The sequence below is a fragment of the Sapajus apella genome, unplaced genomic scaffold (genome assembly GCF_009761245.1).
Source record: "Sapajus apella isolate SASKATOON/1434 unplaced genomic scaffold, GSC_monkey_1.0 scaffold45, whole genome shotgun sequence".
Taxonomy (NCBI): Eukaryota; Metazoa; Chordata; class Mammalia; order Primates; family Cebidae; genus Sapajus; species Sapajus apella.
Window position 1 is genome coordinate 19,256,176 of NW_022436985.1, and position 18,955 is coordinate 19,275,130.

At 40.1% G+C, this 18,955-nt stretch overlaps 1 protein-coding gene across 3 annotated transcripts in view; it reads right to left on the reverse strand.

The window, feature by feature from the left end:
* Positions 1 to 18,955, reverse strand: part of FRAS1 (Fraser extracellular matrix complex subunit 1) — a 464,791-nt gene that overhangs the window by 64,849 nt on the left and 380,987 nt on the right. For all 3 annotated transcript variants that reach the window (XM_032239833.1, XM_032239834.1, XM_032239832.1), the window contains 7 exons: positions 12,173 to 12,297; positions 11,736 to 11,876; positions 9,898 to 10,125; positions 6,322 to 6,435; positions 4,072 to 4,222; positions 2,794 to 2,953; positions 773 to 941 (listed from right to left, as the gene is read on the reverse strand). In XM_032239833.1, coding sequence (XP_032095724.1) covers positions 773 to 941; positions 2,794 to 2,953; positions 4,072 to 4,222; positions 6,322 to 6,435; positions 9,898 to 10,125; positions 11,736 to 11,876; positions 12,173 to 12,297 — 1,088 coding nt within the window. The remainder of the gene's footprint in view (positions 1 to 772; positions 942 to 2,793; positions 2,954 to 4,071; positions 4,223 to 6,321; positions 6,436 to 9,897; positions 10,126 to 11,735; positions 11,877 to 12,172; positions 12,298 to 18,955) is intronic.

An 18,955-nucleotide genomic window follows, 5' to 3' on the forward strand; every position in this document is an offset into this window, starting at 1 on the left:
ATCAAAGTCTAAGCTTCCATCATCTTAGCCAGCCTATTGCAAGGGCTTCCCAACCCGTCTCCTACACACTCTCTTCTCTTCCTTTAGGTAGAGAAGAGGGGAAAGGAAGGGTTGGGATATCAAAGCTAAGTGTAGAACACGATGCGTGGAGACTTCTTTTTGTCATGAAGCAAAATGTAAAGGCTGAGAAGCTAGACAATAACTTCAGCTTTGGCTTTTAAAACTTCAATGAAGGGTAGGCTGGGCACGGTGGCTCACGCCTGTAATCTCAGCACTTTGGGAGACTGAAGCAGGCAGATCACGAGGTCAGGAAATCGAGACCATCCTGGCCAACATGATGATACCCTGTCTCTACTAAAAATACAAAAATTATCTAGGCATGGTGACGCATGCCTGTAATCCCAGCTACAAGGGAGGCTGAGGCAGGAGAATTACTTGAACCAGAGAGTCGGAGGTTGCAGTGAACCAAGATCGTGCCATTGTACTCCAGCCTGATGACAGAACAAGAGTTCGTCTCAAAACACAAAACAAAACAAAACACACACACACACACACACACACACACACACACCAACAACTTCCATGGAAGGTAGAGAGATTCTGAAGAACAAAGTACAATGGGAGGAGAACACAGGAAAACTATTTAATGCTTGAGGAAGGACACTAATGAAAAGGAAATTTGGCTAAGAAGAAGTGGGAAAGTGCCACAATCGCTTGTAACCATGTCACAGCCCTTGCTGGAGCCTCCCTCAAACCCCATGGCCCCACCTACCTGGCCAGCATACTCTACATAGTCCTGTTGCCCAGGTTGGGAGCTGACCCTGGAGCTGGAGCTAGCGGTGCCTTGCTCAGTGCGACATAGGACGATGGCATATTGGTTCAGGTTCCCAGTCCTCTGCACCGTGACACTGACGGACCCTGCCTTCTCACTGACATTGTAGCTGGAAGCACACAAAAAGGCATGTCTTAAAATATGCCCCATGATTATGAAGAAACAACTTGTTTAATGCTCATCTCTTCCATTTCATTCTTGGCATTAGGTAACCAGAGAAGAGGAAGTTTCTTTCCTTTAAGAATCCAGGCTGTAAATTGAGGGAATGTATTCAGCTGAACAATCAGAGCACCAAATATAAACAGGGAAGCTGTGGATGCAGAATGTCTTCTGCCCTGCTTTGAAAGCAAGTTGAGAGTCAATCTGGGAGATGGAGAGCACACAGGAGCTATGAACTTCAGATTTCCGGGCACGGGGAAAGGGCAATCTCTTCCTACTGTGGTTGAATAATCACAATAGGTCAGTGGGCTCTTAGGGTTCTTAGGGAAGAAAGCTGCTCGGAAGGCAATCAATAACTTAGGTGGGAACTGGCTGGACCAGATCTCCAGGAACTGTGTAATGGAGTCAGGGCAGAAGCAGAAGTAAGAAAATATGAGTTCAGCCTAGATAACAGGTGTTTGGAAACATGGAACTTTAAGACAATGGAGGAAGGACAGGATTAATTTAGCTTGCTGCTCAGAATCTCTACTGCTTTTGTAAAGCAGAAGGCCAACTATTCATGTGCTATTGATTTATAATAAGTATCTAGGTTTGGAAAGGCCACAGAAAGTTGGGCATGAGCTGGGCTTTGTTTTTCACCTCTGAGGATGGCCCCTGGACCTGGGTGGATGTCTTGTTGCTATGAGGACAGAAGGGAAAGTGCCTCTGAGACCCCAGTCTTCATTGCCAGCTTTGGGACCCTCTATACAACTTAGTCCACTAAATGTTAGAGGATTGTTCAGAAAAAGGGATGAATTTTACTGAATGTATTAAATTTTGAAGGCAATACAATCAAGAGGTAAATAATAGCAAAACATTATGTACGTAAAAGTTGATACTAATTTTCCTCTAATTCTCCAAATGTGTGCAAGAGTAGAACAGCCTGAATCTGGGGCACACAAAATCAAGTTTTTAAGTCTTTCTTTTTTACCACCCTCCCTCCCCACCCCCGCAAGTTCCAATTTTTATCAGAATTTTTATGAGGTTGATTTCTTGGACAGTGAGTCTCTGAAATGTAGACTTAAAGAATATTTCCCCCCACACAAATTATAATCCTATAAAATCAGCACCATGTTTGCACACTACCTTTACCAATCAGTATCTCTGTTTGCCTTTCTAACTCCCCAACAGATTAGAAAGACATCTTAAAGAGCTGTCTGCATTAAGCCATGCAGTTAGCCCTAAAGATACACATTCCTACAAAACCCAAATAAGCCAATAAGCCAGGGGAGAAAACAGGCTTGCGAACAAGGAGAATACAGATGGAAGGTGAAGATACTGAGAGTGTGGGCCAATAACTATTTTCCAAACTTGATCGCCTATTTTTATTTTTCCTATCAGTTATACCAGACTCTCTTCTAAAACTTGAAGACAGAAGCAAAAACATATGTCTGTGAGGCAGTAGAGCACATGGGTAAGATCACTGGGCTTACGTCTTGGTTTTACTGCTTATTAGCTATGTGACTGTGGACAAGTTATGTGAACAAGTTTCTGTCTCTCTTACTTTGCCGCTGTGGGGACAGGAATAAAATTAATCTCAGAACTGCAAGTGTTAAACAAGATGATGCATGTTAAGTCCCAGTGCAGTACCTAATATATACAGTACTCAATAAACATTTGGTGCAATTATTATTTTTATCACTGCCATCATCTTCATCACCACCATCAACAGGTGACTGGAGCTGCCCCCAGCATGCTTCATCCTGACTCCCTCTGCTTGCCTGATTCATTTCTCAAAAAGGAAAGCACAGTAACATTTGTACCTGGTATATTTAAAGCTGATGAGGGACCACTGGATATGGAAGACATTGTCGCTGACCACATTGGGTTTACTGTCTCTCACCAGAAACTGAAAACTATCCATCATCTCAGGGATCTTCTCCTTGTGCAACACATAACGAATCAACCCCAAGTTCACATCCTCTGTGAGAAAAAAATACTTACTGTGAATTAACAGGCATGTAATAACAACTTCATAGATTACCACACCAACATACCTAGTTTATTCTTCGAATGGGTTACAGACAAAACTTATTTCCCCAAGCACCGAAAGTATAGTAGTCTTTAAAATAAATGTTTCTGTCAGATTTTAAAATAAAATCCTGAAGCTCTGTGAAACAAAAGATCTGTCTTTATGTACAGGGATATTATAAATATCTCTTATGCTGTTATAAAATGAGAATCCCAGGGTCCTGACAAAAAGCACTTCAATAAATGTCTGTGAATATCGATGGCAAATCCTAGAGTTGGCAGAGAAAAGCCTCAGACCCAATCCTCACTCTTAGAACTAATGCATTCTAATAAAGGTTCTTTGGAAGCTATGTGCTAACAAGAATAGCTGGGGTTGGGTTTAAACATCCCATACACAAAGCACAGCTAAAAAAGGTGTGAGGACAGAACATACAATTGAGGACAGGGAGTAATAACAAAAAAAAATTCACGGAGCATGAATTTGGAGATGCAGTTTTGCAATGACTGCTCCTAGTCAAGTACATCCTGAAAAAATTCCAGAGAAGCCTGACACACTTATACAAAACAAAAATATAACAATGTCTGCTTGAGGTGATTCAAAACAGGGAAAACATTTCTGTTGAGCAACTTGTACATGTTGATTTTAATTTTGTGGCTGAGGACTTAAAGCCTATGATCCTTAGAGAACAAAAAATAAACCACAGAGGATCACAGATAATTCATAATATCTACTTGTTATTTTTTGCTTTGTTGTTGTTATTGCTTTTAAAGAAAACCAAGCAGTATCATGCATCCTTTTCCAGAAAACCTGGCCAATACTTAGCGCAATTTAGGACTTGAGGAAGCACAGTGAAGATGAATTTTTTTCTGCCATAGTTTATCATCACAGGGAAAAAAATCAGGAGAAATAAAATTCACAAGTTGAGTGGTTGGACACTAGAAGATCTCTGTTTGCAAAGAGGTTACTTGGGCATAAGTAGCTGGAAGTGGCCGTGAGAAGAGTCTGGGAGATAGGGAGAGTGACATTAGCACAGATTTCTCCCATTTCTAAGTCCCGGGAGACTCCTCACCCTGGGTGAAGGTGGCAGCAGCTCTGCCAGGCTGCAGCTTGTTCTCCACAAAGCCATGTTTGGGGCCTGTTGTTATCTCATAAACAAGCTGTGCGCCCTCGGTGTCTGGGTCCACGGTCAGCAGTTCCTTCTTGGTGATCAGGTTGGTTGCCTAGAATAGAAAACCATTAAATTTAATTTCCGAGGTAGGAATAAAGCAGGAACAAGACCCTCTGACTCAGATTTAATTCAGCTCAACAATGATTTACTGAGTGTATTTACTGCATGGAAAACTCTGTCAGGATTGGAGAGGCTATGAGGATGAAAACTATCCCAGCTTCTGCCCTCAAGGTATTCACACTTTATTGGGAAAGAAAGGCTCATGCACAAGGTCAATGTGGCAAGAGCTATAATAGAAGTCATAAAAAGAGGGCTGTACACTTTTTGAGAAAGAGAGATTAATTTCATCTGGACTTGAAGGAGGACAGATTGGAGGCAGTGGAATTTCAGTTGGGCCTTGAAACAAAGTTGGAACTTTGAAAGGACAATTCAGTGCAGATAAGGTGGCCACTTTCTAGGTGTCAATTATGGATTCTTCAAATAGAATAAGATAAACAGACTGTACCCTGATATTGGCCAAGAATACTGGCTGAACTTTAATTAATTCACTCATTCAGTCATTGAAGTTGTTCGTGAGAGCCAAGGTTTGAGTGAAGAAAGGTGGTGGTCAACAGTATTGAATATTTTTCAGGTCTAGTAATGTAAAGGCATAATTGGCCTCTGGATTTGGGAAAATAGAGGTCATTGGTTACTTTAATAATAGTTACTGCAATAGAGTAGGAATAGGGGGTAGAAACCCAATTGGAGAGCATTGAGAGGAGAATGGAATTGCTCTGAATATGTTGGGAAACAAAGATCAAATAGGGCATAGGAGGAATTTGCACTAACTTTAATTCATGGTTGTTTTTGTTTACTTGTTTATTTGTTTTTTAAATCAACCAGTTTAGTGAGAAGCTATAGTGCAACAGCTACACATACAATGAACTAATCAGCTCCATGGAGATGGAAAACAAGCCATATCCTAGAAAGAATACCACTCACCAATGCAAGAACCCAGCTTTCAACTGAAGAACTGTGTTTGGGTGGGGATGTGGATTTAGTGCTTGACATGATTACCAGGTGAAAATTATGGCATAGATCTTAAAGTCACCAATTTGGAAATTAGGAGAAAGAGAAAGAAATATCTAAAGTACAATTCATCTGCACACACTTACCTACAAAAATGCTCCGTTTCTTTCTCATTTATGGCAGACACTATATATTTTCCAAAATCCACCTTCCCTTCTTCTAGTGAACAATGTTTTAGCGGAGCCTCTGCCTGCCCAGCTAGAGATGCTATTTTCCAGCCTCCCATGCAACATTTAGGCCATATGAACAATTTCTTGCCAATAAATATGAGTGCAAGGGATGCATTCAATTTCTGTATCACTTGCTTAACATGGAGTTACTTGCCCCTCTCTTTCTGCTTTCTCCTTCCCATATGCTGGTACAGTTTTCCCTCAGTATCTATGGGGATTGGTTCTAGGCTTCCCTGATGATTACAAAATCCAAGGATGCTGAAGTCCCTTATATAAAATGGCATATTATTTGCATGTAACCTACATACATTCTCCTGTATACTTTAAGTCATTTCAAGATTACTTATAATACCTAAAATGGCATAAATGCTATATGAATGGTTGTTATACTATATTTTATAAATGCGTATTATTTCTTATTCTTTTTCCTTCAAATATTTTTAAGCCACAGTTGGTAGAATCCATAGATGTGGAATCTGCAGATACTGAGGGCCAATTGTATATTGATGAATTTCTGAAGAAGTTTGGCCAGGTAGTCAATAGCAACCACCTAGTGATGGCAGAACAATATGGTGGAGGGAATCTGCATCTCTAAGTGCTCATGTAGAGCCCTAGACTGCCTACATACTTCCATCCTATATGCAAGATGAAAATAAATAAAATTCTATCTAGTTTGACCTATTTGTAAGAGCATCTTAAACTATATACAATTTTAACAAATCCTACAGAATAGAACAAATTAACAAACAATCCTAACCAAACTCATCTAGCTTACCGATCTCGGGAAAATCAGTTTATTTAGGAAGGGATAAACAGGTGAGCTGAACTGGAGTTCTATTCATAAACTCATTGCCATGAATAAGGATGTAGCCCAAGTTGTGTGGGGTAAACATGACAGAGGGTCAGGCCTTACCTTGCCATCCATGTATTCCAGCCACTGGAGTCCCAGGTTGGTGACAATTCTAGGTGTGCCATCATCTACCGGGAGGATGTCTACTTGGAATGGCTGAGGTGCTGCCGTCATAATCTGTAAAGGAGGGCAGAAAAGAAAACTCATCATTCACAAGCACCTGAAGTATGTCAGGTCCAAGGCCTACACAGCTGGAATCCCTGATACCTGCTGATACTTCAGAGATGAGGGATGTGCAACTGAGTCCGTTCCCATCCCTTATTGTCTTGGCACAAGGCCTAAGGGAGAAAGCTGAATGATAGAGTGAGAACAATGTAGGAAGAAAAGCAAAAAAACCCACAAAAAACAGAAAAAAAAACAAGTGGCATCCTTGCTGGAATCTCACCTGCTATGGAAGTTGATTTTCACATACCTATGTCTTCTTTTGTTGCGTTAAATATTGCCTTGGGATAAAACAATAAACAATATTTTCCTTTCAACAAACCTTGTTAAAATTTTCTTGAAAGACTGATAAAAACAATCATTCGATTGTTAATGTTAAAATTTCTAGGTGGGATTATGCCAGATGTGAAAGAGGTTTTCATGAGAAGGTATTTTCTTTCTTTTTTTTTCCTTTTCCCATTGTTGTTGTCTGCTTTAAGGGCGAGCTTTCTATATGAGGGTGAGGGATAGAAGAAATCAAGAATAAACGTATTTGTGGGAATAGTGAAAAGGAAATTTCATTCGTAATTCCATTCTCACAGATACAAACATGGATGCATGCAACATACACATTGTAAATTGGATCTAGCACCTCACTGTTCCTGAGTGGATACAGCAAGTTGGGACACAGGGCAACAAGACACTGGCTTTTTAATCTCCCACAACCCACCTTCTAAGTAATTTCCATTTTTTAAATGACACGGTCCCACCAGAGACCTGCTGTAACATTTTGTTTATAAGAGCGGTAGCCCTCTTGCTGATATATCCTGAAATCATTTTTCTCTTCTGAAAGTCATGCTAACTACAATTTGGGAGAGAAAAAACAAGAGTGATGACTTGCCAGGTGGTGATGTTGTTCAGACACCGAAATGGCAGGAAAATCCCAAGAGCCATCCCACCAACACACTAGCTAACTGAGAATGATCTTCCCACAGACTGTTTGTCTCTAAAGGACACAGAGGATCTTTTTCCAGGAAAATAATCCCTCATCGTCCAAGTAGCAAAGGAACGGTGCAGGCCTGAGAAGTGGATCCTTTTGCGATCTTGGAGGTATAGTAAGGTTCACACATGCTGCTCACTAAAACTGCCTCTCTTGGGTCAGACAAAGATGCAGAGGTGCCCCCAGGCCCACCTTTCACCAGAATTGCAGTTTTTCCCAGGGTAGGTTTGCGAACTGCAGGAGAGCTAGCTAACAAATAAAGGAATGAGTAAAAGTGGCAGGATGGGAGAGGAAGGGGAATCGACATTTCTTCTGGATATCTGGATGTTAGAAGGCAGCAATTCCTTTAGGAAGTAAAGCTTGACAGTTGCATGGCCTCAAGAGAAAAGGATTTTACTGGTTTCATAAGCTGGTTCTAAAATGATGACAGCTTCAGTTTATCTGATGTTTCGTGTGTGTCAGGCACTGCGCTATGTGCTTTATGTATATCAGGAGAATATGTATCACTCCCATTTTACAGATGGGGAACTGAGGCTTAGAAAGTTTAAATGATTTACAAGTACATTCAGTTTGTACATGACAGAGCTGGAAATTAAATCAGTATCTTTTCAGATATACATATGCAGAAGAATGAAACTAGACCCCTATCTCTCACCACATACAAAAATCAGATAAAAATGGACTAAAGAATTAAACCTGAGACCTCAAACCATGAAACTACTGCAAGAAAGGATTAAGGAAACTCTTTAGGATATTGGTCTGAGCAAAGATTTCTTGAGTATTACCCCATAAGCAACACTTCCTGGGTTAAAAGCCTTCTGCACAGCAAAGGAAACAATCAACAGTGAAGGGACAACCCATGGAATGGGTGAAAATACCTGTCATCTACTCATCTGCAAGGGATTAATAAGTAGAATATATTAGGGGCTCAAACAACTCTATAGGAAAAAATCTAATCTAATTTTAAAATAGGCAAAAGATTTGAATAGACATTTGTCAAAAGAAGATATACAAATGGAAAAGAGACATATCAAAAGGTGTTCACATCACTGATCACCAGAGAAATGCAAATCAAAATTACAATGGATGTCATCTCACTCCAGTTAAAATGGCTTTTTTTTTTCTGAAAGGCAATAAAAAATGCTAGTGAGGATGTGGAGAAAAGAGAACTCTCATACACTGTAGGTGGGAATGTAAATTAGTACAACCACTATGGAGAACGGTTTGGAGGTTCTTCAAAAAACTAAAAATAGGGCTGCCATATAATCCAGCAATCCCACTGCTGGATATATTCCCAAAAAAAGGGAAATTGGTATATTGAAGAGTTATCTGGACTCCCACATTTGTTGTAGCAGAGTTCACCATAGCCTAGATTTGGAAACAACTTAAGTGTCCATCAGTAGATGAATGGATAAAGAAAATGTGGTACATATACACAATGGAGTACTATTCAGCCATAAAAAATGAGATTCAGTCATTTGCAACAACATGGATAGAACTGGAGGCCATTCATTAAGTGAAATAAGCCAGACACAATCAAACATCATATTTTCTCACATATATATGGGATCTAAAAATTAAAACAACTGAACCCATGGAGATGGAGAGGAGAAGGACAGTTACTAGAGGCTGGGAAGGGTAGTAAGGGGGCAGGCAGGTTTTAATGGGTACCAAAACCAGTTAGAATGAATGAATAAGGCATAGTATGTGCTAGCATGACAGGTGACTACTGTCAAAAATAATTTAATTATATATTTTAAAATAACTAAAAGAGAATAATTAGATCGTTTGCAACATAAAGAATAAACGCTTGAGGGGATGGATACTCCATTTTCCACGATATGTGTGTTACGCATTGCATGCCCATATCAAAACATCTCACGTACCCCATAAGTATATATACCTATGTACCCACAAAAATTAAAAATAAAAAATTATTTTTTAAAATATCAATATATTTTGGATGCAAAAACTACACTCTTAGCCACTGTTATTTCTCAAAGACTAAGAAACTCTGGTTGGACTGAGGGGTCCCAGTCCAAAAAGAGAAAAACAATCTACAGACATGTGATATTATTTAAAACCCAAATGAAAGAAAAATTAAGGAGTAAAGGATGGGCAAAAAAGAAAAAAGAAAATAACAGTAATACTAACAACAAGAACTATCACCATATATTGAGCACTCACGATTGGTCTACAGTGTTAAGCATTTTACATGGATTACCTCCTTGGATCCTTAAACCAACTATTTGAAGCAGATAATTCAGGCCTATTTTACAGATGAAAAGCTGAGGCTTAGAAATGTAATTTGCCCAAGGCCAATCTACTAGCTAGTGAATAAACAAGAAGTCAAACAATGGTATGCTTGATGTAAAAATCCATGTTCTGCCTCTGGCGTGCAGTGCTAGGCTACCTCCTCCAGTGTCCTTACCCCTCACCTCTTTTCCCCCCTCCTCAATGATAAAGAAGGGGTTTGTCCCATCAGAAACGGTGAAGGTGAACCAGTCTTTGAGGGAGTGACTGCCGTCATGGCTGTAGCTGACCCGGTTCTGGTAGATGTCTTCCACGGTGAAGGTGGAGGTGAGGTGGAAATGCTGCCCATTGCTGGTTCGCTCGATGGTGCCATGGCGTGGAGGCTGCACGATGGTGAATGTGACAGACTCGGCCTGTCCGAGAGGCAAAATATCAGAGGGGAGGGAAGCTCATAACAGAAACCAGAAGAGTGAGTGATGCCCAATTGCTGGTCAAGGGTAGCAGAACCCGAAGACATCGATAAAATAAGGACTGCATTATCTTTATAGACACCAAAAATAGGGCTAAAGAGAACGACCACACTGATTGCTACAACTGGGCTTATATTCTGGTACCTTCAGTTGTAATACTAAGAAATTTAAATTTCTTCTCTTCAGGTCATAAGGGAAAGCCTGAATTTTTAACCTCTACCAAGAAGATAGGAAATGGACCTTTTTAACCTGTTCATTTCCTTCCCATATGTTTCCCCAAAATGCTTATATACAGAATGCTGTATACACCACAACAGAAGCTAATTTTTTATTTTTAATTACTGCTTCTACGGTAATACACAGAAGGAAAAAGAAACATAAAATCCTACCCAAGGCTCTCCAAGAATTTCCTACCAACTTAGAACAAAATGCCAAGGCCTAACCTGGGCCTACACTGCCCTCTGTGACCTAGTCCCAGCGTTCTGCCCGGCCTCATTCTTTTCTCCTGCCTGTTCGATGGGTTCCAGCCTCTTGACATCTTGCCACCTTTGCTGCAGTTATTCCCAGAGTCCAAGTGCACTTGATGACAGTGCCTTTGCATTTCCGGTAACTCTCTCTGGAGGGTGAATCATCCTAAATAACTGCATAACTTGCTCTTTTGCTTAGCAATGTCTTTGCTAAAACATGACCTCCTCAGAGAGGCCTTCTCTGGACACTCTAAAGTAGCACATCTATCAATCTCTATATCCCTCATCTCTCTTTATTTTTCTTCATAGGACTTATTGTATCTGACATAATCTGTTCCTTCTTTGCTGTCTTTCCCCCAACCAAAGGTAGTAAACTTTCTAAGCCTGCAACTTTATCTGTTTTGTTACAACTCTGTCTTTAGCATCTAGAGCAAAGCCTAGAACCTCATAGGTAATTAATATTTGATAAAAGAATCAATCAATCAATCAATCAATGAGTGCTGGCACAGAGAAGCGGATACATAGAACTAATTAATAAGAGTGGCAGTATGAGTTTATGCAAGAGAATGTGAGATGCTTTAAACTGGAAGTGTGGGAATAAGAGCTTAGTCTCCACATGCCCTGTTTTACTGTACAAAGCCTAGTCTTTAAGGAGGCTCAAATTTTAATAATTAGTTGCCATCAGAGAAGTCTGGATGAAGGAGATGAGATGGATAAAAGGGTATATAGGAATAGAAATCCCTCTTCACGCTAATAGGAAATAATAACATTGGGTAAAATGTCATCTAGCTTATTTTCTGTAAATCAATATAAAATCAGCAGGTTAAAAGGATTGTTTCATGTAATCAAGGGAGAGGAAGAATGCATTTAGGGTTTGAGAAAGGGTTTAAAAACAATTTGATCTCAAACGCATTTGTTTCTCTTTCCCAGAAGGCCATGGTATCTTCTGTTTTTTAATTCTTCAAGGATGCTCGCACTCACCTCACAGCTCCTCCCTACCATCAGGATGCACAGCTGCAAAGCAATAGCTGCCACCAGGTCAGCCTCTCATTTAGCCAGGAAACCCAGGGGAGGAAGTGCTCTTACCTCTGTGTCAGCATCTACCGCCTTAAGCTCAAACTCTGTGATGGTCTTCCTCACGCCCTCCTGCACCCGCATCCCTGAGTTCTGTACGATGGGCAGCAAATCATCAACAGGGTGAAGAGTGATATGGAAAGTCTGAGTCACCTAGAATGGCAAGAAAGTACAGGTGGGACACCTGTCCCTAGCACCTACCCAACAGGTCCGAAGTTAGGTGCTCTCTACTTTCCCTTTCATACCATTCCTGGAACAAGTCAATAATTAGGAGCCCCAGAAGGAGTTCTCTTGGGCACGAGCCAAGGGCTGCAAAGGCTGCCCCTACCTCTTGACTGAGAGCAGAGGAAAATGAAGCTTTCCTCTTATCAGTCACTCTGCCTACTCCATTCAAAGAAGATGGTGAGGAATCAATACCTTTCAAGGATGGAGTCCAGTGCCTCACTTACCTCATTGACTCCATCAGACAATGCAAAGCTGAAGACATCTGAATGTTTCTCAGCCTCACTAGAATGGACATACTGAACATTTCGTGAAGTCAGGTCAGCTTGAGTAAAGGAACTAATCTGGATACCTAGAAAAAGGGGAAGAGAGAAACAAATATAGGATGTTAAAATGCTAGCCATGCATCTAAGGTTAGGGAAGTGTCATTCTCACCAGATAGACAGTCCTTTGTATTTTTCTTACAGCATTTATGTCCTGCACTTGAGGACCTTGTGTTAGAGTTGTTTGTTGATTCTTTTTTCTACAATGGGATATATTCTGTGGGAGCACATGCTAACTTAATTATAGTGGCTCCTATGTGCCAAGCCAACAGCAGGTGTTTAATAAATGTTACTCTCCTTTCTCTTGGGGTTTATGTAGGTAAAATCTGTGAAAGATAGACCCATTGTTTTATTCTCTAAACCCCTGTCTCTTCAGTTTTGTATTCCCCCAAGCCTCACAGTCTTTTCTGAAGACCTATCTTCATTTTAAATATTATGTGACGGTTTAGCTTTTAAACTAATGTTACAGGGCTTGGCTATACATGGCCTTGTTTCTGTGACTGGTGAGCCATCCCTGGCAGCCATAATTTTATAGGATATTCAAGGTTCCTTTCAGCTCTCAGGTCTATGACTCTTGCTTCTCCCATCCCGTTTTAGCCAGTTAGACAGCAACAAAACTTACTGCATGACTTTGGGGCATGAGCAATTATTCCACACCAAATAAAAAATGACCTTGAAAAAACAGTATCCTTTAATAACATAATAAGAGAAAAAAAATCATGTTAGATTTTTTTCCCAGAGTCATTTTTAAAACAAAAAAAAGGGAAAGAAATTTTAAATAATGGTAAACTATCCCACAAATGTGCAATGTCTCTGTTTTAAACGCCTCACAACATTTAGCAAAACAACTCGGAATTCCTGCTTCTATCTTACGGTTGTTAGGGGTCATACCCTGTGCCAGTCAAGACTGAAATGAAAGTCACATCTTTTAGTCCTCCAGCACAAATTTTCCCTTTCTGATTCTGGGTTTTGAGGTATTAATCCATTTAATCTAGTCCTTTAGTTTGGCCCTGAAATTCATTTGCTGTTTTTTGGGTTTTATGATTTGTCATTGTTAACCTACAAAGAAAACAAAGATTCTACATTGACTTATATATTCAATGGTGACATCTGTATCACTGCTTTATCTTTAAGAAGGAAAAAATAATCAACCCACATGGTTTACATTTGCATCTTTCCTTATCATCTGAAATTTGTCACCCAGATACAACAGCCTCCCGAATATAGGGGCATTACTTTTTTGATGAGGCATTTTATATTTGTGTGCTTGCTACATCAGTTCTTGACAGGCAAGAAATGTAGCACCCTGTCTTATAGCTTTGTCTTCTTTGTCTTTTGGTTCTGGACAGAAATCCATACCATTCTTTAAAAATGTAATAACTTCAGACTGGCTACACTGAAAAATTTAAATCTCTTCCTCCTGCTGTGAATCCATTCCCACAGCTCACAGGAAAATCTCATCTGAATTCTCACCATCAACTGGTCACCTAATTGACTGTTCCCTTTATGGACGTCTAAGACTGATTAAGAAAGGTGATATATTTTGCCTTCCTCGTGAGATTGATTTTTTAAAACATTTTTTTATTGAGGTAAAATGAACATATAATAAATTACACATATATAGAGTGTGCAATTTCTTTTTCTTTTTTCTTTCTTTTTTGAGACAGGGTCTTGCTTTGTCGCCCAGGCTGGAGTGCAGTGGCACAATATCAGCTTACTACAACCTCTGCCTCCTGGGTTCAAGTGATTCTCCTGTGTCAGCCTCCTGAGTATCTAGAATTACAGGCACACGTCACCATGCCTGCCGAATATTTGTATCTTTAGCAGAGACTGGATTTCACCATGTTGGCCAGGCTGGTCTCTAACTCCTGACCTCAGGTGATCTGCCTGCCTTGACTTCACAAAGTGCTGGAATTACAGGTGTGAGCCACTGTACCTGGCATAAAGTGTGCAATTTCATAAGCTTGGGCACACCCAGAAACCATCACCTCATTCAAAACAGTGAACCTATTCATCACCCCAAGTTTCCAACTTAGGCTTTATAATCCCTCCATCCTTCCCTTTCCCATTGCCTACCCCATCCCAAAGCAACCAATGAATTGCTTTCTGACACTACAGATTAGTTGGCATTTTCTCTACTTTTTAATGAATAGAATTATATAGTATATACTATTCCATGTCCAGTTTCTTTCATTTAGCATGCTATACATATAAAGCTGCTGTGATTATTAGCATCCAAATCTTTGTATGGACATAAGCTTTCATTCTTCTTGGTAAATCCCTAGCTGTGAAATGCCTGGAATATATGTTAGGTGTATGCTTTATTTTTTAGGAAACTGCTAAACTGCTTTTCCAAGGTGGTAGTGCCATTTTTTATTCTCACTACACTGCATGAGAGTGCCAGGCTTGATCTTAGTGGGACTTTCCCAATTCAATCCAGCAAACACTGAGCACCTACTATGGGTAGAACACAGTTTGAGAATTGCTTATACATGTTGAATCTTATCTTTTAACAACTCTGGGAGGTTGAGGTTAGCATGTTACCCCCATTTTGTAGATCATGACACTGTAGTTTATATAATTAAAAAGTTATGTGATCTATCCAATGTCACATGGCTAATAAAGGGGCAGTGCTGAAATTGGAACGCAAGGCAGTCTAATTTCAAAGTTTACTCCGGCTAGGAGCACTTTTGATAAAACCCATCTAGACAAGAAACCTCTTGGATTTCACCCTTCTTCTTTAAAGTTTTTTTTAATATAAAAATAATATATGCGTACTAAAGATAATGTGAAAAACCTAGACAAGTAGGAAAGAAGAATCATTCATAGACTTACCCTGGGAAAAAAAACAATATTTTTGAATTGTTCCTTCTAAAATATTTTATTGGCTATACCCTCTTTCTTGTCTGAAATATTGATTTTGACGGGTTTTAATATTATCATTTAAATGACACCCATAAATATGTGTCAGGGGTAACAATTTGCATCTAGAACTTGAGCTTTAAGAGGACAAGGATTTTTCTTGTTTCTTTACTGATGTGCACCTAGAATAAACCCTGGATGCAGTAGGTACTCAAACCATATTTGGTGAATTAGTTTATTTTACCCACTATAATCTATACCTAAGAGGTTCTATTGAGCACATACAGTCATGCACCACATAATGACATTTCAGTTTCAGTCAACAACAGACTGCATATAATGGTGATCCCATAAGATTATAATACTGTGCTTTTTAATGTGTAGATATGTGCAGATACACAAATACCATCGTGTTATAATTGCCTACAGTATTCAGTGCAGTAACATGTTGCACAGGTTTATTGCTGAGGAGCAACAGGCTATGCATATAGCCCAGGTGTAGCTGGCTATGTCATCTAGGTTTGTGTAAGCGCACTCTGTGACGGTCACAAAATAATGAAATCACCTGACAATGCATTTCTCAGAATATACCCTCATTATTAAGCAATACATGACTATATTTTTCATCCTCATCCACTTTTTATTTTTAAACTTTTAGTCTTTGCTAATTGGGTTTTGGAAGACTTCATCTGCTCACTGGCCAGCAAGGTGATGTTTCTAATAACATACTGCCCCTACCGCTGTCACAGCAGGTAGTTGCTATTTGAAATATCTTGAAGGGTTTTAATCCCATTGAAGCTGTTTTCAATCACTAACCTGTTGGCTAAACTATGTATCTGGCAGTATTATGGAGACCCACATTAACCCTGTCAGTTTTCCAATTCCCCTGGAGGGCCAGCACGCTAAAGAAAGCACAGTCCAGGTCAGGGAAACGGCGTGGAAATAAAGCATCTCTGAAGAAACAGCGTGTTAAAGGATGCCTTGGTCCTCTCGTTTGCAGCACAGGCATGGGCAGTTCTACGCATGTTACCCATGTCCTATCTCAAGCTCCTTCTGTGAGAGACTCTCACCTTTCTTGCTTCAGGATTTTTGCAAAGCCTCTTGCGATGGGTTGCACTGAACCCTTTCCCCACCCCAAATTCATATGTTGAAGTCTCAACCCCCAATATTTCAGAATGTGACTTATCTGGAAATTGTGTCATTTGTGTCATTGTAGACGTAATTTAATCACATGAGGTCGCTGGGGTGGGCTCTAATCAAATAGGACTGATGTCATAAAAAAGGGAAATTCGGATACAAACGTATCTAAACAGGGAGAACACCACACAAACAAGAAGATGGCTATCTTCAAGCCAAGGAGAGGGGCCTGGGCCAGATCCTTCCTTCACAGCCCTCAGGAGGAGCCAATCCTACCAACACCTTGATCTCAAACTTGAAGCCTCCAGAACTGTGAGGCAAGAAATTTCTGTTGTTTAAACTGCATATGCTGTGGAACTTGTTATTGGTAGCCCTAGCAAGCTAATATGCCTCTGCTCTTAGGGATAACTCAAACTAAGACAATGGGTGCATCCTATTTTGACTGGTCTCACAATACTGAGAGAGGTAGAAATAAAGAGGAACAAAAGAACACCTTTGCTAAAGCATCACCTCTGAGAGGTGTTTCCCAACGAACCCCACCCCTCCTTTCTTAGGTGGAAACTGCTCTGGTTTGGGCTCCCCCCGTCCTCTGCCATGTTGCTGTCCCGGCTACTGAAACACATGTGCACATATTTGTCTAATGTCCCTGACCTCCAAAAATAAGTTTTCTCTTGTAGCACCTACTCAGTAAGTGTTTGTTGGAAGGAGAAAGGAAGGCAGGGAGAAAAGGAAGGAAGGAAGCCTTTCTAACATGACAAGTACCATATGTACGTAATTACAACCCAGCCTATAAATAGAATTTCATTGGGGTGTTTTTAAAAGACTCTCATATTCTAAGCCCCATCTCTAGGAGACTTTATTTATTGGTCCAGGTAGGGCCCAGGCATCGTATTTATTTATTTATTTATTTAATTGCATTTTAGGTTTTGGGGTACATGTGAAGAACATGCAAGATTGTTGCATAGGTACACATGTGGCAGTGTGATTTGCTGCCTTCCTCCCCATCACCTACATCTCACATTTCTCCCCATGCTATCTCTCCCCAGCTCCCCACCCCCCACCGTCCCTCCCCTATTTCCCCCCAACTGACCCCAGTGTGTAGTGCTCCCCTCCCTGTGTCCATGTGTTTTCATTGTTCAACACCCGCCTATGAGTGAGAACATGCGGTGTTTGATCTTCTGCTCTTGTGTCAGTTTGCTGAGAATGATGCTTTCCAGGTTCATCCATGTCCCTACAAAGGACACAAACTCATCGTTTTTGATGGCTGCATAATATTCCATGGTGTATATGTGCCACATTTTCCCTGTCCAGTCTATCATCGATGGGCATTTGGGTTGGTTCCAGGTCTTTGCTATTGTAAACAGTGCTGCAATGAACACTCGTGTGCAAATGTCCTTATAATAGAACAATTTACAATCCTTTGGATATATACCCAGTAATGGGATTGCTGGGTCAAATGGAATTTCTATTTCTAGGTCCTTGAGGAATCGCCACACTGTCTTACACAATGGTTGAACTAATTTACACTCCCACCAACAGTGTAAAAATGTTCCTATTTCTCTACATCCTCTCCAGCATCTGTTGTCTCTAGATTTTTTAATGATTGCCATTCTAAGTGGCGTGAGATGGTATCTCAATGTAGTTTTGATTTGCATTTCTCTGATGACCAGTGATGATGAGCATTTTTTCGTATGTTTGTTGGCCTCATGTATGTCTTCCTTTGTAAAGTATCTGTTCATATCCTTTGCCCACTTTTGAATGGGCCTGTTTGTTTTTTTCTTGTAAATCTGTTTTAGTTCTTTGTAAATTCTGGATATCAGCCCTTTGTCAGATGGGTAAACTGCAAAAATTTTTTCCCATTCTGCTGGTTGCCGATTCACTCTAATGACTGTTTCTTTTGCTGTGCAGAAGCTGTGGAGTTTGATTAGGTCCCATTTGTCTATTTTGGCTTTTGTTGCCAATGCTTTTGGTGTTTTGGTCATGAAGTCCTTGCCTACGCCTATGTCCTGAATAGTTTTGCCTAGATTTTCTTCTAGGGTTTTTATGGTGTTAGGTCTTATGTGTAAGTCTTTAATCCATCTGGAGTTAATTTTAGTGTAAGGTGTCAGGAAGGGGTCCAGTTTCTGCTTTCTGCACATGGCTAGCCAGTTTTCCCAACACCATTTATTAAACAGGGAATCCTTTCCCCATTGCTTGTTCTTGTCAGGTTTGCAAAGATCAGATGGTTGTAATTCACCACATAAACAGAACCAAAGACAAAAATCACATGATTATCTCACCTTATACAGAGAAGGCCTTTGACAAAATTCAACAGCCCTTTATGCTAAAAACCCTCAATAAGCTAGGTATTGACGGAACGTATCTCAAAATAACAAAAGCTATTTATGACAAACTAACAGCCAATATCATACTGAATGGGCAAAAACTGGAAGCATTCCCTTTGAAATCTGGCACTAGACAAGGATACCCTCTCTCACCACTCCTATTCAATGTAGTACTGCAAGTTCTAGCCAGAGCAATCAGGCAAGAAAAAGAAATAAAGGGTATTCAAATAGGAAAGGAGGAAGTCAAATTGTCTCTATTTGCAGACGACATGATTGTATATCTAGAAGACTCCATCATCTCAGCCCAAAATCTCCTAAAACTGATAAGCAACTTCAGCAAAGTCTCAGGATACAAAATCAATGT